General features: G+C 39.2%; 2 protein-coding genes across 2 annotated transcripts in view; one reads left to right on the top strand and one right to left on the bottom strand.

Annotated features, from left to right (window-relative positions):
• Window positions 1-429: 429 nt before the first annotated feature.
• Window positions 430-21,305, top strand: NT5DC3 (5'-nucleotidase domain containing 3). Its single transcript, XM_064654832.1, has 14 exons — window positions 430-670; window positions 3,705-3,889; window positions 6,789-6,863; window positions 7,288-7,343; window positions 10,718-10,808; window positions 12,275-12,412; window positions 13,906-13,966; window positions 14,191-14,293; window positions 14,435-14,536; window positions 15,513-15,594; window positions 15,922-16,008; window positions 17,192-17,332; window positions 17,694-17,758; window positions 18,853-21,305. Exons 1-14 carry the CDS (start codon window positions 445-447, stop codon window positions 19,112-19,114), a joined length of 1,674 nt encoding a protein of 557 aa, XP_064510902.1. The 5' UTR covers window positions 430-444; the 3' UTR covers window positions 19,115-21,305.
• STAB2 (stabilin 2) overlaps window positions 20,281-23,919 on the bottom strand; it is an 86,656-nt gene continuing 83,017 nt past the window's right edge. Inside the window, exon 69 of the mRNA XM_064654834.1 lies at window positions 20,281-23,480. Within this exon, the coding sequence (XP_064510904.1) occupies window positions 23,430-23,480 (51 nt within the window). The 3' untranslated portion in view covers window positions 20,281-23,429. The remainder of the gene's footprint in view (window positions 23,481-23,919) is intronic.

Raw genomic sequence — 23,919 nt, 5'->3', positions numbered from 1 at the left:
CATCTGATGTGGCGTTTGTGGTAAAAGGACCCCAGGCAGCTCCGAGCACAGCAGAGAGCAGAGGAGCAGCAGAGGCATGAAACTGGGGGACACTCCCTGGGCGGCTCCACTTGACCTTGACCTTGACCTTGACCACCAGGTGCTGGAGGCGGTGACGGATGGGGGGACGCTGCTTTCCTTCCTCAGCTCGGCAGATCCCAGAGTCCCGGCCCGGCGGCCCCAGGTGAGCCCCGAGGGCACCCTCCTGCCGGACCACGGTGCTCACCCAGCAGCGGCCGCCCCGCCCTCCTTCCCTCCCGGGCCGCACCTGCGGCCGCAGCCGGACCCGCCTCCCGCCTCGGCGCGGCCCCGGGGCGGGGCCCGAGGAAGTGACTTCAGCCGGCGGCGGCGGCGGCGGCGGCGTTGTGGCTCGGCGGGGCTGCGCGGCGCGGACCGTGTGCGAGCATGGCAGCGGCAGCGGCAGCGGCAGCGGCGGGAGCAGCGGCGGCGCGGTCGCTGCTGGCGGCGGGGCGGGCGGGCGCGGGCGGGCGGCGGGGCCGGGTCCTGCCCCTGCCCGCCGCGGGGGCCGCTCCCTTCTGCACCGTGGCCCCGCAGCAGCAGCAGCAGCCGTCGCCCGACATGAAGAGCTACCTGTGGTCGCGCTACAAGGAGGCCAAGAGGGTCACCAAGGGTGAGCGGAGCCCGCGGGCGGCAGCGGCGCCGCCGCCCCGCCATGCCCGGCAACCTGCCCCGGGGGTCGGGGCGCCGCCGCTCCCGGAGCGAAGGGATGCGGGTTGGAGGCTGGGAGCGGGGGAAGGACGAAGGCTGTGGGGGCAGCCTGAGGGGCTCGGGGGCGAGGCGCGGGTCCGTCCGACAGTGCCTGGCGAAGCGCTGCCCCCTCCCGTGGTCTGCCCGGTGCCGGGCTGGGAGAGGGGTCGGACCGTCCCCTCGGCAGGTCCGCAGGGCTGAGCCCGTCAGAACACCCACCGGGGCTGCAGCTGTTTGGAGGTGCCTCGAGGAAGGAGCCTTTCGTGCAGCGTGGCTCGGGCTGGGCAAGGTGGCAGGTGCTGGAGATGCGTTGTGTGGGGAAAGCAGGTGTAAAAAGGAAATCGAGAAGTTGGTCGTCTGTTTGAGGGAGTTCCTGCAGTAAGCTGCTCTTCCGAAAAGTTAAAATCCTGTGAAGTTTTGGATGATGTTTTTCATTTTTCCTATGGTTCCATTATAACACTGTAAAGCGTTGTAAAATGCTCGTGATACGTCCGACTCTGGGGAGCCCTGTTCTTTGGCCCAGCTAGGCAAAAAGCTAGGGGACAGATGCTTGCTTGCTTCCTTGCTTCTGCTTTTGCTCTGATGGGACTAGTATTACTAAGGTAATACTTGCTCGAGTGCAAGCTTGAACATGTGATCTTTTTTGGGAGTTGAAAGTGAAAGAGGCAGAGTGTGTTCTACAATATCAAGTGAAAAAGATTGTCCCGTAGTGGCAATGAATAACCTTTAGATAGCATGTTTTGGCCTTATAAAAAGAAATTACTGTGTTATTCTGTACCTAAGAGTCCTGAATGTGGGCTTCACAATGCTGGGTGCAAATAAAGCATTTGTGAACATAAAACAGCGTCAGCATTTCAGAAGTGAAATTAAAAACTGTGTTAGAGATCTCAAGAGAGTGCTGTGGGATTTTGGAGGGTCAGATAAGGGATAGGAAAAAGAGAAGAGCCTTTTATTTTGAACCTTTTTTCCTTTTCTTGTCTTGGGAATTAACTTTCTCTTATTCTAAACCACACCCAAATAATACTTCAGGGTAATGTTATGAAAAAATAAGTCGGTCAGTGGGTGTGAGTTGGCAAAAGATGAGGCAAGTGCTTCTAGAATAATTCAGACTCATATTACAGCCTAAGTCGCCCAATGGCTTCAAGTATGTGACGTTTCATTTAGTTATGATGTTGAGATGATGTTTCAACATCTCCCCTGATTTTTGAAATAAGGTTTATAGCACTTTGGATGCTCTCTGCTAGCCAGAATGTCTAATAGCTACCAAGCGTTTACGCTGTCTGTTTTTAGACAGGCAGTACTCAAGCTTTTTTTTAGCTGAAATATCTTTTTATCTATGTGTAGCTATATAAATATCTTTGTTTTTAAAACAAGTGTTGAGTCACCAGGCTGAACAATTGACATTTGAAAAAATACTTTAGCTGTAATACAGAAACGGGTATTGTAACGTGATTTTAGAAGTTCGCAAAAAATATGCTTATGTCTTGAAGTTAATTGAATGATTCATGGCTGTTTTTATAGAGGAAGAGTTTGCCTTAATTGTAGCATGTCAAATTGCATTTGATATGATTCCTGGGCTTTATTTGAAATTTGGAATTAAACTCAGTGAATTTGCCTTTCTTCTTCTCTTAAAAATTAAAAAACTCGGGTATCTGCATCTGATAAAGTTGAATGGTTGCAGATTACTGACTGTAATTGGGCATCTCTATGTTTCTTACTATATCTGCCTGTCAACTGTGCAGCAGTTAAAGGCATTGCTTTTACAAAAGAAGTGTAATTTCCCATTCCATGAGTTGGCCAGAGTTTCCAAAATGGAGTGCTATCTAACAGACCTGGAGTCTCCACACCTACCCCCACCTTGTTGAGATGGTTTCCTCTGGTGGTGGAACATGTAGTGATCTGTACTCAGAGCTGAAGGTGTTGAGGTAAACTTGACCAATTCCTTTTAAACCTATATAGAAAGTAACCAAACAGACCATATTCCCTTTAGACTTACCCTTCCAAGCACAGATTTAAGATGATAGTTCCCCTTTTTTTTTTTCCACTAGTAGGGAAGTCTGGAATATATAAAGGTAGTCTATGAGAAAGGAAGGAAGGAAAACATACTCATGTTTTATGCTGACAGGAGAGTAGTATTTAGCCTCCTAATGTTGCTGTTTAAAGTTTTCTAAACAAGAAATATAAACATTCTTAGTGTTTAGTACTGACATTGGTGTTGGTCTGAAGTTACTTGATATATTATGGATTTAACTTCTCTGTATACTTTTCCATCAAATATCAAGAGAAACAGCCTTAAAAATGGAAGTGGTTTACACACTCTAGGCATGTTAAGTAGAGAATAAGCAGAATATTTTTGGTTTCCTGATTTGCTAGAAGGTTAGTAAGCATAGCAGTGTGTTTGCAACAGTTGTTTGGAAACTATGGCAGTCATATAAAGTTTACTGAACTCAAATAAGTAATGTGGTAACCTTGAAATGGTGAAACAAAAAAAAAATCAATGTCAAATTAAAACAATGTCAGTTCTGCTTCTGTAGCAGGAGCTGGACCAAGTAATGGGAGGAGAAGACAAGGTTCCTAGAGGAGTAGTAATAATAATAATAATAATATCATTCTCCAACTCCAAATTAATTTTCAAAAGCCTTAATAAATATATTAACAGAGTTAGCAAGAAATTATGTCTGCTGTTCTCTGATAAGCAAGATGGCAAAATGCATTTTCTCTCCAACTTGGACTGTGCAGATAAAAGTGTACTTCAAATAAAAACTATGGGTCATCCAGACAAGTTTGGGACAGCATGTTCAATAGCATCATATTGTTAAGGAATAGCTGCTTAGTGTGAATTAGTTTGGTAGTTTCCATCATCATTTATCTATATTTAGCAGTTGCTCATGGATTTCTATGTCTTTATTTAAATAAAACTGCAAGGCTGATATAACTTTTTTTTTTTCTCTTCACAGAGTTGGTTCCTTCAATTATGAGTAACATGCTGAATCCAGATGCTATTTTTTCAAACAATGAAATGAGCCTGTCGGACATTGAAATTTATGGTTTTGATTATGACTACACGTTGGTCTTTTATTCTAAACATTTGCACACGCTGATATTCAATGCTGCTCGAGATCTTCTGATCAATGAACATCGGGTGAGTAAAATTAATGGAATAACAAAAAATTTATGAATAAAGAGTATAATAAATAATTTCTGACTGAGAGGCATAACTCATCTTGTCATACCTCAGTCCTAGCTTGTCTCCCTTGTAGCACATTTTGTACAACAGCTACATATGAACAACAGAAGTGCTGGTTTATTCTCAGCTGCAGTTTTGAGCAGGGCACAGTCTGTTAAGGAGTACAGTTATTTTTGTCTTATTTTTTAATGTGGTGGTGTGGTTTGTTGTTTGTTCCTGACTGTCATTTGAGTCACATTAATGAATAAAAAGCTTAAAACTTACCATTACTCTGTTTTATCTACTGCTGTGAGTGCAGTGATTAATTTCCATATGGAGTATTTTTAGACTGACTTCTGAGGAAGGTCTTTGATTGCACTGTGTGCTTGCAAGGTGCTCTGTGTTTGCTGAAGGGGCAGCGTGTTCAGTGACACTGTAATCAGAGCCTGGATATGAGTAAGTGTTCAGCTCAGTAGTCCCCTGACCCCTTGCCACTGTGTTTGCAGTGGTGACCAGTTGACATCCAAGCATTTTGGAGCTGGTTGTTGTGTAGTTTGGGGGATGGGAAAAGTTCCCGTGTGTTGGGAAGCAGGGCAGGGGGGAGATGGGTGACGAAGGAAACTGAAGGTATTGCTGGCATAAAGACTGGAAAAAAAAGGTGGACTAAAAGAGACAAAGCTTATTGAACTGTAGGACTTGCAGGAAAATAAAAGACAAAAAGTCCACAGGAGAACTTAATAAAACTGCTTGTGTATTTTTATGCAACCTAAATCTGAATGGGTGATGTTATTCTACTTTCGTATTTGAATCTAAAGGTTAGGAGCTATATATAAACATCTATAAATATCGTTGCAAGAACAAACAAAACTTCGTGGGTGCTACAAGCATACACAGCTTGATCCCCCAACAATTTTGGCATGATAGTGCCTTGGTAGTGATTTCTGTAGGATGTGTAAATACATTTTATTAAAGCTGTGTGGTTCTTGTGAAAAACAATGTTACTGTAGGAGTCAAGATTTCTTCTTGTAGACAAAAATTGAAATGGTTAAAATGATTAAAAAATGATTCTTGATTAAAGTCTCTTGAGCTTTAGTAAACAAAGCTGTAATTACTTTTTGAGACAGCTTACTAAAATGCATTGTCTCCTCTTGGAATTTACCGAGGGACAACAGTTTTTATTGGTGCTATCTATGTAGCTGCTTATGCTGCTAATTTTTTTTTTGCCTTTAACATTAGAAAAAAAATTCTAGATATTATTGTCTGTTATGACTGTTACAGTCAGTCTAAAAGATGACCAATTTTGGTCATTGCAGTCTGAGGTAATTCATCAGAAATTGCAAAATGCAGTGTAGGAAGCAAGGAATTTTGAAGTATGTCCAAGAGAATAAACATCAGTTTAGTGCTAATCACGGAGGTGGCAGCAGGTGCTCAGTGTAAGCTCTTGTTCTTGGGTTTATTTCTTTCCTAGCATACAGGCCTTGGGCCATCCTATTGGGACTGCTCTTTCAGTCCAGTTATGTTTATCCCTATCAAAAGTGGAGTAAGCAAACAGTACAATTTTTATAATTTTGGTTTGGTTTGGTTTGTAAGGAAGCGTTGATTTGTGTGCTGGGGTAGGCTCAATCTTTATTTCTTGTGTACTGCCATGTATGTGAAAACACAGCCTTCTAGCAGAATAAAGTAGGCAAGTCAAGTATGCAGAAATTTGCTAAAAGTCAGAAATAAATTTCATTGTACATGCTTGATGTGGTTGCTTTGGGTCATGTTCTGCACATGGTAACTTTTAATTGATCATGTTTCTGTATCCTTCATTGATGTCCCTTGTGCCTCTGCTTCATGTCCCCTGGCCAAATCTTTGTCTTCTAACCTCTCTGTAGGCTTTTGGTGCTGTTTTTCATTCAGATCAGTAGCCTACCACATGTTTGCTTGAAGTGGTAGTAGGGATGATAGTTAGGAGAAAGGGCTGTTTTCTTTAATTGTATATGCCCGTGCTCAATGCAGGCACGGTCTGCAGGGTAAAAACTTTTATCAGCAAGATAAAAACTTCGGGCAAAATTGCAATTCATTTATTTATTGTAAGAGTGACTAGAGCTTCCATTGAAGCTGCATGATGTACACCCCCCCCCCCAAGGCTTGTAAATTAGCCATACATGCATGGAGACTGTTGTAGAAGGGTGAAAAATGTGCCTGAGATGGATTTGTCAAGATCTAGGACTACTGTAGCCTGTGGGAGGCAAATGAAAGATTGCCTTTCAGAGGGTTAATCAAAGAATTGATAGTTTTCTCAGGCCTTGTTGAAACGACTGAAGCATTTTACCTTTTAAAAACAAAACCCTTAGCCCCAGGCACACATGTAACTTTTTTTTTTCATGGCAACCTATGGTTAAAGCAGGACAAAATTACAATGGACTGCAAATGAGCTTGTACTGAAAAATGCTAGAAAACTATATAATAGTGGTGTGAGCTCCCTACGTTACATATAAAGAATATGAGGAAAGGGTACATGACAAAGTCATTCAAGTCACATGCAACTCTAAACAATGAGTTTTTAAAATATATTAAGAATATATTAAATTAACTTTTCTGAATGAGAGGCTGATGTTCAAAGTTGATCACTACAGAGTATACCTGGATGTCCAGCTTCAAGTACCATGATTGACTTAGATTTAAAACAATGACCTTGGATTTTTGGAAAAATTGTTGACTTGTCTTGCACTGTGTACATATGTTCCTGCAAATCTTCACCAGCCTATCAAAAGCCTCTTAACAGTTAGAGAAAATGAAAAGCATAGAAAACTTAGACTTTTAAAGTTCTGCGGAAACAATTTTTATTTGTTTCTACTATGGATTTAAATTAATTGCTCTCTTTTCTTAGTATCCTGCAGAAATAAGAAAATATGATTACGATCCAAATTTTGCCATCAGAGGACTTCATTATGATGTGCACCGGGTATGTATAAATAACTTTGTGATGCGTTACTTGGTGCTAAGAACCCAACCAAAGAAAATAAATAGAGCTTTTAAGTCTTCCAACTTTCCACTCTATGTTGATTTGTAAGGATTTTGTTTCATATTTTCCTCTTTCATGGTAAGCATCATTATTATTAGTAGTTGTATTTGAATAGCTCCTAACTAGAAAACGTTTTGGGTTTTTTGTCCTCATGGTGGGCAGGGGAAGGCAACTTAAGAGTGCAACAGAATAAACCCAGGTAAAAACAATTGATAAAAGTTTTTTGGAAGCTATGAAGGAAGTTGAAGTGAGGGTGCTCAGGTGTTCTTGAGACAGGTTAAAGGTAAAATCAGTTTGACTTTTATAATTTCATGTGAAATAGTTGATGTGATAAAAACTGTTACTTTTTTTTTTTTCCTGCAAGGCATTGTTAATGAAGATCGATGCTTTTCATTATATTCAGCTGGGAACAGTTTACAGGTGGGTAAAATTATTTTCTATTTATAATAAGAATGTTTACTCTTATTTTTTGAATCTTTTAACTGCATTTATTACTGTACATCTTGGTTTCGTATCAGGAACTGTGCCCTGACAAGCACAGACGTGAATGAACATTGCAGGCTTACTGAAAGGGGGTTTCTTTGCACCTCTGTGTGTACACACAGACATGTGTACACGTTTACTGACTGGTACAGTACAGCTGATTCCCTGGTCCAGCTGGGGAAGTTGGCAGGCTGGTTGGTCATATAGTGCTGACTCACTTTGTTTCCGGCTGTTAAATTGTGCTGAAAGACATCTAAAAATACACTGATGACTTTTCTGCTGTTGCTTTCTATGTAAATAGTCACAGAGTGCCTGTTAGTGTGACTTTGGTGTGGTTGTGGAGACATTTGAGAGGTCTTGCTGTGTTTGCACAGAGCTTTTAAGTTTGGACGCATCAACCACATCATACTTGCAGAAGGAAGCTTGACACAGCCTGACACTTTTTGAATTTACTGTAACGTGGGTAATCTCTGTGCTGTTCTTTGTTGCATGATATAGACTTACTATATGTGAACTTTGACAGGAAAGTTTTTAGTATGGCTCAGTTTGCTGTAATGAAGCAGTACACATTTGACTGACTTGAACACCACACACAGTACCAGATTTTAAATCAAGCAAGAAGCCAGACCACCTTTCTTAAAGTCATTGGACAAAAAGTTTTCATCTGGGGCCAAAAGATGATGTGACCTTGAAGTGATTTACTGCGGGGGATTGTATATGGTAGTATGAAATGATGATAATATGCTCATTACTTATTTTTGTTTGCCAGTTGTGCAGGTAGGCAAGATGATTCAGCCATAGTCATTCATCTGTTATTGTACTAATTTGGCTGAGATGCCTTTTGTGAGAGGGTAGAGGAAGGCAAGGAAAATGAAAAAGGACATAAGATGGCACAGACCAGCATTATGCTCCTACCATCAACACAGTAGCTATCTAAATCTACCAAAACAATGTGTTCTGTATGTATAATCAGAGTCTGAGGGGAACTTTATACCAGTTTATTTGTGTGTGCTGATGTAGAATAATTATTGTATGTTTCAACTGACAAAGCCTGTTGTGGTTTTCAAAGAAATCATTTATGCAGGGCTAGGAGGGAATCAGAGAACTCGGTGTAAAGGTTACTGATGGTAGGATTTGCTGTGAAAAATGCTGGTTTGTTAGATTAAAGGCCAGGTGGGGTAACCAAAGCTATGTTTATCTGTAGCAGTATGTAGTAGAAATGTAGAGATTGGTGTGGATGGAAACATGTATATATGAGAGCACCAGAAGAAATGTTGATGGAGGGGACAAAAGGATGGCATGTGTTGGTGGTGCCTGCATGAGTTGGTCATCAGAATTTCATCACATTTGCATGTTGTTTCCCTAGACACCTGTACAGTCATGAGGGGAGGAAAAAAGAGGCTGAAGGATGTGAGAAATGATGTCAGGAAGAGCAGTGGTAGGACTGGAACTGTAGAGGTGTCCTAGATGAGAAGATGAATGGGTGGTGAGTCCATCAGCAGTGTTGTGTTATGGCTCAGAGTGAGACAGAATAAAGAGGCAGAAAATCAGGTTGTTGTCAACTCCTAGTACAAAAAGCACATCCAAAGCCAAAACATGATGACCATGCAAGAAAACTCTAGAAGGATGTTGAGATTAATGAAGTGCTGGTGGCCCTTGTTCTCCTTGTCACCCAAAGTAATTCTGGATAGACTGCTAGGCCACACATCTTGTTATTTATGAACCTGTGTGAGCGTGAGAGTGAAAGCTACCACTTCACTTAGTACTTTCTCTAAATTTTGTTTAAAATGATATTACCTTTTCTCTTCTGTACCAACACTGAGCTTTGCTGTCGGGTGCTGCATGTCGGTAGTTGTTAGTTTTGTCCATGCTGTCAGTGAAATGAAACAAACTTTTTAGTTTTACAGCTGGACTGTGAACTGTGTCAAGACTGTGAGTCTTCTGGTAAAACTAATCTGCAACTTTGCCTAGACAATCATCTCTCCACTTTGGCTTTTACAGTTGTCCTCTCTTGATTTGTTCTTAAGTAGTTACAGATCCACAAGTGTTTTCTTTAGCAGTATTCATATACCACTTGGCATAGGTGTCTGCAGACCAGAAGGTACCTTCTCAATTCTGATGGTATTACTTGGTATCCTTTTAACGTTTGGTTGCATTTAACATTTGTGTTTTCTGCTGTGGAATGGGTGATGTTGAACTCTTTATGTTACAAAACCGAAGTATTATCTGCCCTGTTTGTGTGCAATACTGACTTGAATGGTGGAGTCCTGCCAAGAATAGCTCAGAGTTATGTACTAGTCAGTGTAGCATTGACAAGAGCAGTAAAGGAGCTGGTTAATGTGGGACTCTGCTACCATAGAAGCCCTGAGGAAGTTGATGTATCATGCCTTTTCACTGCAAAGCTGGTGTGGATGATAAGCACTGAAAGTACTAGGCTAATCAATTTATTTATTTATTTTTTAGTGCCTGAAAACACTTCTTGGTGAGACCAGGAAAGGGAGGCACTGAAACAACAGCCTGTTTTAAAAAGCTGCAAAACACCATAAGTAGGCATAGAAAAAAAGAGACTGGCTGATTTGGTTTTCATTTGTGTTTTTTATTCCTAAGCAAAATCTCAACACTTCTGTGTCCTTTGGTGAGGATATTTGCATGCCTGCAGTCTTTTAGATGCTTTAGTAAAAGATGCTTGATGATGCAAACATCTAAAACCAAACCAAAGCCTTTACTCTCTTAGTAGTTCATAAAGAAACTCTGGGGAGAGATCATATCTCCTCGTTCCCTATTTGTTGTTGTATTTTTTATGTTTTAATTACTTGTCAACCATCCTTCAAGTAATCTTAAATTTTGTGAAACTGAAATGTTGGTGCAGTTTAAAACAAATTCTTATTTAGTTAAAGGCTGTGTATGTTTTTCTTTCTCTTGAATCTTCAAGGTCATGATGCAGAATAGTCTGGTTTAAACACTATCACATCATCGATACTCCATGAAGGGAAGGCAGTGAGAAATTACTTTGTGATAAGAAACTGTAAGCTCTAGCTACTTACAAACCCTTGAGGCATAATTTCTTTTCTTGTAAGAAAGTAAAGTTAAATTTTAAAGTTAAAATTGGAATGTGATCTGTGTGTAGCAGTCTGTTAAAATGTTGCTTGTTTGGTAAGAAAAGATGCTGGTTTAGCTTATAGACAAAAGTGTTCCTGTGACATTATTAGTATTTTAATAAGGTCCAGGTCTAAGTGTTAATCTGTTGGATTTTGGTGATTACTTGAAAATTTTAATGTGACTTTTGAACTAAAGCTGATGTTGTTTTCCAGAGGCCTCAGTGTTGTCCCAGATGAAGAAGTTATTGCAATGTATGATGGTTCCCATATCCCTTTAGAACAAATGAGTGACTTTTATGGAAAGGTAAAAACACAGATTGATCTTTATAAATGGTGTGGGGGGATTTTTTTGTTGTTATCAGGTGTGGTTGTTTTGTTTTGTTTTTTTGTTTGTTTGTTTTTGTTTTGGGGGTTTTTGATTTTTTTTTTTCTTTTTGGTGTGAGGGTAGTGGTGTATAAATTTTGTTCTCATTATAACTAGCAGTTATATTTTCTCAATATGTGATTGACTTATAGTACTAGGTGTGAAGTTTGCCCTCTAAAGTTTTTTTTTTTTCCTGCTTCTTGTAGTTTCTTCTTTGACTGCTCCTTTGCCCAGTCATTCAGACAGAGTAGTGGAACATGGAAAATCAAGTGACTTGCTTAGTGTTGCACAGCAAATCTGATAAAGGCTGAGAAATGAACCATATCTAGTGCTTTACCCAGGCTGTGTACTTCTTCCTGGTGGTCTGATGGCTTGACTGATGTAGCAGCAAGTCAATGTGTGGAGACATCTCCTGTGTGCAGACTGGTGGAGTGATAGTAAGAGGATCTGACAAAAGATGAATGATAAGAGATGAAACATTTAGGTTTAAGATCTGACTTTCTCAGGAAGATTGATCTTTTGCTAGTAGGTTCCTTCCTCTTTTCCAAATGAAGAATGGTGCTGTCTTTTTACTGAAAAGTCAAGTTTATTTTACACCTTTTACTTAGGGGTGTTAATTCCATGTTGACATGAAAGGACCTTCTTTGTGCTGTGGAGCAGTTTATTGTTCTTGCACTTGTTCTTTTTTTAAGGAGCTGAATTTAGGATTCCCGAGTCTGTTCTCGGCAGCAGTTGTGAATATCATCCTGGCATTCCCTGTGGGCCTCCCTCTTTAGGCCTATACTTTCTTAGATCTTGGAAAGGAGAGTGACAGGACAAGAGGCAAGAGACACAAACTGAAACACAGGGTGCTTCCTCATCAGGAAGATGACCTTTCTTTACTGTGAGGGTGATATGACTATCGTTATAGCTTTTACAGACTAGAAATCTCTTCCCTTGTTACTGCATTAGCTGTTGTAGATTCTTAAAGCTTTTTATTATCTTATTTTAAGGAGGTGAATTGTTTTGCAATCCCAATCAGTATTCCACTTACTAAAAAAACCCCAAACAAATAAGAAAACCTCCATTCCCCATCACAATATCCAGTGCTCCTTATTTGCAGAAGTGGAGATTCTAGTGAAGACCTCTAAGGGCTTTTCTTGACTTTAAGCTGAGCGCTGTCTTGTTTTTATGAATTAAAATACTGCTTTTAAGAGTAATGAGTTGGATTTATTTGAATAATTAATCACAATGCTTTTGTTGGAGATACTTTATCAAAGGTCTTAGTTCAAGAAGAATCTGAAGCAATGTGAAAGGGATGGCAAAACCTGAATATCTGCAACTAAGCTGAAATGTTTATACGGAATGAATGAAAGTGTTTTAATCTGACAAATGCCTGACTTTTTTTTTTTTTCCCACCACTGTAGAGCTCACAAGGAAATACAATGAAGCAATTCATGGATATATTTTCCTTGCCAGAAATGAGACTCCTTTCTTGTGTGAACGAATATTTTCTGAAAAACAACATAGACTACGAACCTATTCATCTGTACAAAGATGTCAAGGTAGTAGCTTTGAAGATTTAGGTAAACCTCTATATTTGTGTGTCTTCTCTGTGAGCACTTCAGGAAGCTTTCACCTATTTTGTCAGCCTCAGTGAAATACCTCACCTTAGGTTTTGTATGGAGTAATTATTGCTATATAACCTTAAAAACGTAAGTAAAATTAAAGTAGAGCTTGGAAAAGAAACACAGAATCATTTGAAATTTTTTTGAAATCTGACATCCTCTAGGGCTGTTGCTCTTTTTGTAGGTTTGAGGGGTGGATAGAGGGAAAGTGGAGAAGTTCTTTCAAGTTGATAAGACTTCGTTTGCTTGTTATTAAACAAGCAAACGAAGCTATAGGGTATTCCAGTTTGGAGCTTTCAGTTGTAATGCCTCTACATCTTGGCTAGTATACAATCACTTGCTATTTTATGCTTCTGGACAGTCTGTTTTGCCTGTTTATCTCTCTTCCTCTTCCAGAAAAACTCTAGTACTAATCTAGTAATTTGACCCTCTTGATTCCTCAGGATCTATCCTGCAGAGGAGATCATTTTATGTCATGGTTGTGTAAGAACACAAGAGATAATGCCCAAGGTGATAGTATTTGTCTGCACAGGCATTCCATCCAAAACCTTTTCCTGGCTCCTTGTTGACTTATATTCAACTTGTGTAGTTGTTCAACACATGTGATGCACTCATATGTTGAATTTCTCACTTTTCCAAGTAGATCATATGGATTTTAAGAAATTTTTTACCTCCAGAGTAATTTTTGCTTCTGCCTGTGGTTGCATAGAGCCGGAAGGCTAGTTCATGTAATTCCTGCTGAAGTATGTGTAGGAATTTCTGTACTGTTCAGCATTACCAGCATTTTAGAAGCCCTTTACTGGTATTTTTTGAGGATTTTGAGGACGTAGTCCATGTAAGTACTAAAATGGCAGTGCCACTGATCTAAACAAAGTGATCTGGTGCAGAGCTGGCTCATGAGAGCTGCTAAATGCCTCCAGAGCTCCTTACGAGTGCTTTGCTCAAGCATTTAGCTTCTTTCATCTGTTCATAAATTCCTTATTTAAATAACCAGGGCATTTGTAAGTGATTGTAATCTAAAATCTGCCAGACATAAAACTTTTGGTTAGTTTTTTTTTTTTTCCCCTGCAAGAGGAGAGGAATGTGTTCTGCTCCAAAGGTCACTAGAAATCTGTGGTGACTCTGCTGCTGCAGAGGGCTTTCACCCCACTTCACCCTTCTCAGCAACCTTTCACAGTAGTTATGTAAAACAGCCCCTCTGCTATACAGTTTTGTACTTCCCAAAATTATAAAGTTAGTGTCTTGGAGGACAGGCTTACTCTTTTAGTAGTGACATGTATATTCGATGAACATGACATGACATTTCTGTAAAGTGCAACTCTGAGAAAGGAATTGTTTTAAAAACAAATTGCTACTGCTCTGCAGTGAGCATGGATTTTATACTTGAAAAGATTTTAAAGTTCTCTAGTGCTCTGTTGCTTTCCTTACAGGACTCAATCAGGGATGTCCATATCAAAGGAATAATGTACAGAGCAATTGAAGCAGATATTGGTAAGTACTAAAGATACAATCTATCAAAGCTTTTTTCAGTGTTAGTATACTGATCTTTCTGGCTTCCATATTTAAGATTACAAGTTCTAAATTTTTAAAGCTTGAAAGCTTGTCAAAGGTGCCTTTGTTAAGTGCCTTGTGTTCTGAACCCCTTGGTTGAATGCAGAGAAAATTCTTTTGAAAAACTTTCTCAATTAATACTGTGTTTTCCCCAATCCTGACAGAGAAATACATCTGCTACGCCGAGCAAACTCGTGCAGTGTTAGCTAAGCTGGCTGATCATGGCAAGAAGATGTTTCTCATCACAAACAGTCCCAGCAGCTTTGTGTAAGTGAGCAGTTGTTTTCTGTTTAACTATACATTTCTAAAGCATGGGGAGAATGATGTTCTCCAGTGTAATTAATTATGTTGCTCTGATAACTGCACATCTGTTATGCTTCACTGTTAATATCCCTCTGTCCTTTCTAGGGACAAAGGCATGAAGTTCATAGTTGGCAAGGACTGGAGGGATCTCTTTGATGTGGTCATTGTCCAGGCTGATAAACCAAACTTCTTCAATGATAAGCGAAGGTAGGTGTTTAGTCAGTAAAGAATGATTCAAGCAGCTTATTCCATATAAGGCTGTAGAGGGTGTTACGAAATATTTTAATTTGGCTGCAACATAAAATGGAATCATACTTGGTGAAATCCTGTATGAGGTCACTACAAAATGCAGCAATATGCAATTCTGAAGTCTAAATATTTACCATGTCTTACCTAAGACAGTTTCAGGAGCTATCACAGCTACTGGAGTCAGGGTCACAGAAGCTATTTTTAACATCTTGCTTGTAAGTTGGTGAAGTGCGCTTCTTTCCTAAGAAACATGAGAAATTTTGATGCCTTTCAGAATCATCCCTTTATCTGGAAATGTCTTCCATTTCTTCGGTTTTTTTTTAGTTACAAATTATATTTAAAGGGTGCCTCTCTGGCTGACAGACTGGAATATTTGGACTAGTTGTTCAATTAAGTAAACACATTTGTAATGTGCATACACTGTTCTTACATTTGAAAAAGACCTGTTCCTTTATGTGTAATTATGATTTGAAAGTGAGATAGAGGGAGGTGGGATTTTTTCCCCTTTACTTTTCTTCATTTTATTTTAAAAAGAACTTTGCTGTACATCTTGCCCCCAGTCCTTTACCCTTTTCTTCAGTTGTCCATGTGTAGAAAATGAGGTATTGGGCAAGATTTTTACACATCTTCAGTTTTTTTGTGTTCTCTCCTTCTTGGCAGACAATTCATACTGTGTCTTCCCCTCTGCCTGGGGTCCCTGCCTTACATCTTAACAGCTGTTCTCAAACTAATAAACGTCGTAGGTATACTGGAGAGATACATTGCTTTTCACTGGTTAAAATGGAAGTTTTGGAATCTTGCTTCTTCTGTTACACAATGTTCAGGTGCTAGACAGCATGTTTTCCTTTTGAGAGATGAGTATTGTTAATGTTTTTAATCTCCTAAGAAGTGACAGAATTTCTACAGCAATGTAACAATTGTATATCTATTCTAGACCATTCCGGAAGGTGAATGAAAGGGGGGTGTTGCTTTGGGACAAGATTCACAAGCTGCAGAAAGGTCAGATTTACAAACAGGTATGCTTTCAATAAACTTTTTTGGTTCAACTTTAACACCTATTTCCTAGAATCCCAAACTTCTTTAGACATAAAAGCTTCTAAAATGTAATATGTTCTTTAAGACAGTTATTTTCACGTCTGAAATTGTAGAAATTCATTGTTGGTATTGTATGTCCTTGCCTCTTGAAATGATAGTATTACTGAAAACCACTTGCAAAATTTGGGCTTCGTAATATGTAAACTGAGAACAAGATTAATGATATGAAAGTGTTTTTAGGAGTGTACTGAGTTCCTTTTTCATGCAAGTTTTATGCTTCTGCAATGTACATGTCGTTGTTTCTGCAGGGTAACTTGTATGAATTTCTGAAGCTTACTGGCTGGAGGGGCTCTAAGGTGCTCTACTTTGGTGACCACATATACAGTGACTTGGCAGTAAGTAGTTTGCTTTCACAAAATAAGATAAAAGAAGAGGCTTTTTGTTAGTTTTCCTGTCTCCCTCCCCAGTTATTCAGTATAACACATTTTCATTTGAGATTTTGAAATACAACAAAATTTGGTTTGTTGTTAAGCCATATTGCTTTTTTCTGCAGTGAAGAACATTGGTTTCTTTAAAGGCCAACCATGTTTTCCACCTGACTTGTAGCATTTAACTTGTTTACTAGCTGTGGTCGGGAATGTGTGAGTTTGTATACCTGATCCAGATACTGATTGTGTCAGATGTAGCAGAGTAAACAGATATCCAAATATACAGGATACGCGTGATTTGGATGACATTTACTGCCAAGTGTAATATGAGCTGAATGAATTTCTGTTTTGAATGCAAGAGGAAATCTTCCTGTCACTAATGGTAAACTTCCTTCTTAAGACTTTACTCTGGTTTGTATCCCAACTCTCTGAGCATTTTTTTACCACCTTATGAGAAAATGTATTTTAGCTGTTAATTAAGGGTAAGTGAACACCACTTAAGTCTTTTGTAATTGATATCATATGAATGCCTGGATAGGACTTTTCCACTGCCAAGCTATGGTAACATGTTTCAGCAGCAGATGATGTTAACATTTTTTTCCCCAATCTGCTTTTGAAAAGAAGAGTAAGTTTGGGTGCTTGAGAAGACTGAGGATCAAAAAAAGGAGGATGCAGCTGTGTTCTAGTCTGGCACAATGGATAAGAAAGCAGAGGTGGCATCTGCCTTGTGTTGTACCTGTCAGGAGGAGTTTGAATAGCTGGGGCTCCTGATAGGAGCCTTCTGTCTGCTGAATGTTAGGGTAAATATCACAAACCCAACACATGGTTCCTCCAGGTACTTCCGACAGCAACAGTGGTCTCATCTACAAGAGAAATGTCCTGCTGTTTGTTTTAAACCTAATGAATTAGTGTTTATTTGCAAGCGCTTGTGTGTTCTTTATCTCTCTTCAAAAATACAGGATTTGAAGCTTAATTTGAAATTAAGTTTTATTGCTTATTGGCACAGTTAAGTCCCACGATTTCATATTCCTGCTTATACATAAGAAGCAATTAGTGCCCCTTTGGGATACACAATAGTCAAATTCTTCAGTTCTTTTTAAGCAGTTCTTCTTAAGACTAATACCTGTATTTTGTAATTCTTGGTAAATAGGACTTGACCCTGAAGCATGGCTGGCGCACTGGTGCAATTATTCCAGAGTTACGGTCGGAGATTAAAATCATGAACACAGAGAAGTACATTCAAACCATGACCTGGCTGCAAACCTTGACAGGATTATTGGAACACATGCAGGTTTGTTCTGTGTGTGTGTAATCGGCTCTGTGTAGCAGAAGGGATCCAGCCAAGTTTCTACATGCTGGACATCGATGTTGCAAGTGCTTTGAGTCTCATTGAAGTGTTTGACTGTAGATAAATAAATGCAGTTATTTGTGTGGCTAGTTAATATGAGTTTTCTCAAAATCTCATCCCCTTCCTCCACTGATTAGCCTGGATCAATTCCTGCTTTTGTTTGTTTAAAATGCATGTGGATAACTCCTGTACACTGATCTCTGAAGTATTGCTCATGTCCCGTTGGCTGATAAGGGTTTATTAATGGAAAGGCTTATCTATGAGGGTATCCTTAGTTACAGGTTATCCATACTTTGCATTCCAGGTTCACCGTGATCCTGATTCTCAGATGATTTTAGAAGAATGGAAGAAGGAAAGGAAGGAAATGAGGTAAGACACAGGAGATGAAGATTTGCAATGTGCTTAGTGATAGCCAAGGGTTCTATGTAATGTCTTCCACAGGTTTTTTCAGAATTTCTTTCCCTTCCTGATTCCTGGTAGTTACAGACCTTATAAAATGTTTTTCTACAGCAGTATTCTACCTGTCTCTTGTGTAGCTCTTCTCTCCTCTGACACTTTGTGCATATGAACCCCTTTTCCCTGTTCCCCTTCTTTAGAACAGATATTACTTCTCTGCATGAAAAGGTAACATCAAATCAAATACTTTTCTCATTTTGGTTTTCCTCTCCCTCTGTGTTCAGCTGTTGATTACACAGCTTCTGCACAATTAAACAATGTATTTCTTTGTCAAGGCTTAGGTTACTTTTTTGGTTTTTTAGATGATTTCTTCAGATGACATGTAATATGTTTTAGAATACATAGAAACTGGGCTCTGCACTAGACTGGATTTAGCAGTGGATTTATCACAAAGATAGGTAATGGGACTAAAAATCTAATAATCTCTTATCACGAAGGAGAGGAGTAATCCCTAAATGCAGGGGGTGTGAAGGGCACAATTGGCAAGGCCAGCAGCTGTACCAGCAGCAGCCTTTCCTAGAAACATGGAAGTAAACGAAATAGGAGTGATGCTTGGCAGCAACTAATGACAGAAGTTAATTCCAAGAAGCATTTAAGCTTTTTGTGTGCATTAGGCCAAATATTTGACTTTTTTAAAAAAGTCTGTTATCTTTGGAACAAGTGGATGTCATTAGGATATAGATAAAGGTAAAAGTCTGCTTTCACAGTCTCTAGAAAGAAGGCTTGAGATGTCACGTTTCTAATGTCAGAAGCAACTTGTCAGAATGTCAGAAGTTTGAAGCTCTTCTGTTCACAACTGTGATTTCTAGATCTGGGCTACGTGTGTGCAAGGGGTGTGAAAATTTCTTATGTGGCACATTTAAGTGTTTAGAAGTAAAATGGCAAGAGAACAATGCATAGACCATCTTACAGGAACTGCTTGCTTCAGGTCCTGGATGCTGGCTAGCAAAGAGATGTGTGCAGGTGTGTTCACTTCATTGTCTTTGTTTTCTTCCTTCGGGGGACAGGGAGATGAACAGGAATTTCTTCAATGCACATTTTGGAAGCATATTCAGAACTGATGAGAATCCAACTTATTTCTTAAGACGCCTCTCTAGATTTGCGGATATCTACATGGCATCACTGAGTTGTCTCTTGAACTATGAGCCTGATTACACGTTTTATCCAAGAAGGACTCCTTTGCAGCATGAACTTCCAGGCTGGTCAGATCAGCTGTGCACTGGTACATTCAGAATACCTTTCCTACAAGAAACAGTTCAGATCAAATGAAAACTTGGTGACTTCTGTCTAAAATGGACAAATATATCTTGGTTTTTTTGAACGTATGTGTATTTTTATTTAAGTCACTTAAATCTGTTACCTTGGTTTAGATGTATCTCATACTTAATCTCATAAGCATTGTAACTGTTTTCTCCTCTTCTGCTCAGACATGTGAAAACTCCTCTTACACACAGAAGAGATGATGGACTGCCAAAACAGTAGTAGGCCAGGAGGGAGGGCAGCACATCTGAGGGGGAAGGACTGGTGGTGTTCTGAGGTGGTTGTTTTTGTTTATTGGAAACTTTGATTTGCAGCCTTGTGGTTTACAAAGAAATACCTGTACTCTCACTTCTGGCCCTTTTCAGCACTCCAGCTGGAGCCTCTAATGGATCTTGGCACTGAAAAGCTTAAATCCAGTGTTAATCAATTGTCATTGTCATGGCTGGGCTTCGCGAACGAGGATTTGTGGAGGGCTCTACCCATGTTTGTTACAAGGGCGTTGGTGGCTGGAAAGGCCAATACGAGATGGACACGTCCGGTTGCAAAAGGCACAGCAGAAAGAGATAAACAGCTAATAACCAGGTCAGGGGGAGACTCAGAGGGGTAGTGTACGTATTGTACCTTTCCTTGCTGCTGTGGCTAGAGCCTGACCTAACTGACCTGATGGCTGTAGTGTCGGTGGGACTGTGCTGCACTGATGGGCTCAGGCTGATGGGCTCTTTCTACTGTCTGTGCAGTTTCTGTTCTTGTAATGTTTGTACTTGGCTGCAGGTGGACCTGAACCTGAACCTGAAACTGCCAGTAACTTGGGCTGCTTCGGCTTCCTCTTGTTAACTTTTAGGCACCTTTCTTTTTAAGTTCCAAAACACTTCAAATATCCACTCTCTAGTAATAAAGTAACTTCAAGAGGTCTTGCATTTTGCATTTCGAAGTGGAGACAGATCTTTCCATCAAGCTTTAGTTTGATCCTAAATGCTGCTTTTAAAATTTTTAACAGTGTCTTATTACAGTGGTATGCAATGTGGTTTTGCTGTTTGCTAGGAGAGAATGTATTTCATATAGCCTTTTACAGTCAGAAGTAAATACGCACAATGGGCAAAGGAGTTAAAAGAAAAATTAAGGAATGAGAAAATGAAACCCAGAGTATTTCTGTTGACATGGTTTTAGCTCAAGCCCTGAAAGCTGAATTAGGGATGGTGCAGATTTTGCATAAAGAAAAATAGTTTTGGTGGTGCAGATTAGAAGTTTTATTGAATTACTGAAACTGAAGGTAATGCATAAACACAAACTCTGGGTAGCATTTGTTCCAAAGATTTGAGCTGAAAAATGTCTACTTTGCACAAGGAAAACATCTGTTGATGTGTTTCCTCTAACAGGCACTTTATAGAACTGCTATATAGTTGTTTTTAAGTAAGAATTATTTTCTTTCTCTGGATCCAAAGGAAATGGGTTGGTTTTTTTGTTTGTTTGTTTGTTTTTTTTAACTGGTACTTCCCACTCCAGCCATTTTAGCAGGTATAATATGATTAATAACTTCCAAATTTTAGTTATTAAAGCCTTGGTTTTTAAAAGCATACAATTAACAAAACATATAGCATCTGGTGTTCTTAATTTCACTTTCATGATTGTCAGGTAAACAAACTTTTGGTGACCAAAAGTTTTCTCGTTTTGGCTTTTTCTTTTTTAACCTGTCTGTATTATGTGCAATTACCTAGATTGAATTTCATATACAGTATCTTTCATGTTTTTAAAAGCATGTTTGCAAAGTAAAGAATGTATTTTAATCTAGTTTGCACAATTTTATAAGTAGTTTTCCTGTATGCTTGAAATCAATATGATGTCCTCAGAGGTGATTGTGGATTTTGTTTTCTTGTGCTCCTATTTCAAACTTGACGTGCAACATGCCTGAAGTGTGTGTGTGTATTTAAACAGATGAATACACTTGAAATGAGGAAGTTCATCTGACTGTCCTGCTGTTTTGCTGGATGGAAAGATAAAGTTTTGCAGGAAGTTAGTTTGACTTTATCAGGAGACTTGTTGGTGAGGCTGTGCAAGAAATATTTAGCATAACTTGTTAATGAAATGTGGGGATGGAAATATCCCGATTTGCCTTCGGTTCTTTATTCTAATGCTCAGCTACAACTGAATTTGGTGTTACAGGTGTGTAGCACCACTCATGCTCCAGAGATTTTAGTTCACTCTTTAAGAAAAGAAAAAAAACCCACCAAAACCACTCTACATTCTCCATCTTACTACCAGCAAATAAGAAGATTGTATTATTCAGTTCTGCATTATTGAACTTGATCATGTTTTGTTGATTATAGCTCTGTGATGTTTATTCTTTCAAAGCTGGCTAGGAGCCAGTTTGTTTGCTTAATTTTCCTGTGTTAAGCAGGAACAGTTTAATTGGCTTGGATGGTGTTATCCACATAATACACATTTTGTTTCAAGATTTTCTTCTTTTACCCTTCCGTTCTCTTAACTTAAAAATCAAACTTCTGTACCAAGTTATGTTACAACAGCGAGCTCAAGTAAAATATTGTTTATATTGCATGAGTTCTTGAAATAAACAACGTTGCATGAAAAGAATTAAATATGAGAGGGTTGTGTTTCCTTAAAACAATCCAACTATATGTAATATGAATTTAAGTGAGAGTATTGAAGTGTATTATTTATTTTTCAGTGCTAGAATGCGGCTCTTTAACTTTTAAAAATATCTTGCATTTTTTTAATGATTTCACCTTGGCACTCTCTGTGTTACTTATTTTAACCTTGTTATGCTATTGACTTCAAAGAGATTTTTGAGCATGTTTAAAAGGCAGTGTTTCTTTATATTAATTTTGAGAGTACAGTTCATTTGAACACCAAAGCAAGAAGAAATTTTTGTTCTGTTCTATTAAAAACACAGAAGTGAATAGTCTGTCAATAAAAGAAAGAGTTTTATGAACTGTGGGGCTTTTTTTTTGTGATAAAAATATTTAATGATTATTACAAAAATAAATGTTTGGACTTTATCTTCTGGTCTCTCTGAGCCTTAATATTTTGGGTGACTGGGGAGAAGGAAAGAACATGATCTGTATTAATTGCAAAATTCTCTGGGGAAAACTCCTAGATACATAAGTGTGTGTTTTAACTGTGTTTGTGTTCTAAACTTTTTAATATAGGTAAAAAAAAAGGCAGGGATATGTAGGGGTGCAGGGGAAGAGGTTTGGGGAATTACTTCTGTCTGTCTGTTTCATCCAGGTGTTTTTACACATTAGATTCCCTTTGTGCTCGAAAGCTGCATCAACAACCCTGGGTTTGCCTGCTTATCTTGTCTTGACAGTAGGCATCCTGGGGTGACACCACCTAATGCCCCCCAGGCATTAGGGGGATGTTGCTGCTGCCAGCAAAAAGATCTTCCTTTGCTTGCTGTTTTGTGGTTTCCTTTGTGTTCTTGCTGTATCGCTATGATATGAATATTTTGGTTGAAGGAAACTTATTTGATTCACTTCTAATAGTGTGGTGCCAGTTACAGCTGTTACTGCTGTGCTTTGTAAAAATACAGTTTGTGAAGAAGCAGCTTCTGCTCCTTCCGGACCCGAAAAACTGAATGTGGGCATTGCATGGTAAGGGGATGTTCATATTCGTTGTCTGTCACAAAAATGGGTCAGGTAAAGATTGATTGGCATTTAAATGCTCTCACATCGCCTGCATGTCTTGGTAAAGATGCCTCAATGACTACTTCCCTTTGTACAATGAAATGAGATGTAAACAAAACAGCCAAGTTCAAGGAAAGACAGAGGCAAGTGGGGCAGACGGGGTGGTTGTGTTTCCTGCTGCTGAATATCTTACCTGAAAGTATGCTAGCAAAAAAATCCCCTCAGTTTAAAAATAGATGTTTAACACATATTGCGTTTCATGCTTGTAGCTGAGCCAAATGAAAGCACAGACCTAGAGAACTAAGAAATGTAGGATATTTGCCAAGTTAGCAGCACTGTGTGTTTGTGGCCATTTTAAAGTCTGTGAAGAAGAATAAAAGCAGTTACAAAGCAGGCTAGTGAAAGTTATCTACTTTTCCCAGAGAGGAGTCTGTTTGCTTCTGGTTAGGTTTGTTGAGACTCAGTCTTGCATTTAACGCTCATAGTTGGTACTGCTCAGACACAGCCAACACATCTGAGGTTGGTAACTCTATGAGTTATATAGACTGCATCTTAAAGCCGAGCTTTTTTGGTTTTTAATTTGTAACAAGATTTTATTCCCTGTAATGTGTAGGTGCTGGTTTTCTTCACAGTAATTGTAAATAGAAATGTGTTTAATAACTGACTAATGCCAAATTCAGTCTTTAGTTCTGATCATGAGGACCACTCATCACAAGCTGTTGGTCATCTGAATCCTATAAAATAGAACAAAAAGAAAATCAGACTTGCACATTATGTTAAGAAATGAAAGTAACTTTTTGGCACATTTGTCCATACAGGTGGCAGAGTTGGCACCCAACATTTTTGCATGAAATGACTTTTTACTGGATGCAAAAAGGTGTATTTTGATTTTTAGACTCTGCATGTACATGAGGGTATTGCTAACTTAGACCACTGAAGCTATTCAGATACTCTGGCTTTACTCAATCCTTTCTTCTCTTGATCCCCAGCCCCCTCCCCCTTTGTGTTTCAGATTCTTTGGAGTGCTAGCATGGCACTCGGCTATGTTTGCAGCAAGGAGACACGAAGACAAAATTAGAAGGCTTTTACAGTTTGTATACACATATCACTGTCATCCAGAGGCATTTGAAGTCCAGTTTAATTCAGCTCTCTTTGAAGGTGGACTTGAAATAC

This window comes from Pseudopipra pipra, chromosome 5, assembly GCF_036250125.1.
Source record: "Pseudopipra pipra isolate bDixPip1 chromosome 5, bDixPip1.hap1, whole genome shotgun sequence".
Classification (NCBI taxonomy): domain Eukaryota; kingdom Metazoa; phylum Chordata; class Aves; order Passeriformes; family Pipridae; genus Pseudopipra; species Pseudopipra pipra.
The sequence above is the reverse complement of the archived record's forward strand: the minus strand, read 5'-3'. Positions and strand labels throughout refer to the sequence as shown.

What these genes read in the sequence shown, in the direction of transcription:
- NT5DC3 (XM_064654832.1), top strand. Translation starts at nt 445, where the DNA reads ATGGCAGCGGCAGCGGCAGCGGCAGCGGCGGGAGCAGCGGCGGCGCGG. An exon ending in ATCTGTACAAAGATGTCAAG is followed by an intron (nt 12,413 to 13,905) that starts GTAGTAGCTTTG and finishes CTTTCCTTACAG; the next exon opens with GACTCAATCAGGGATGTCCA. An exon ending in AGCAATTGAAGCAGATATTG is followed by an intron (nt 13,967 to 14,190) that starts GTAAGTACTAAA and finishes CAATCCTGACAG; the next exon opens with AGAAATACATCTGCTACGCC.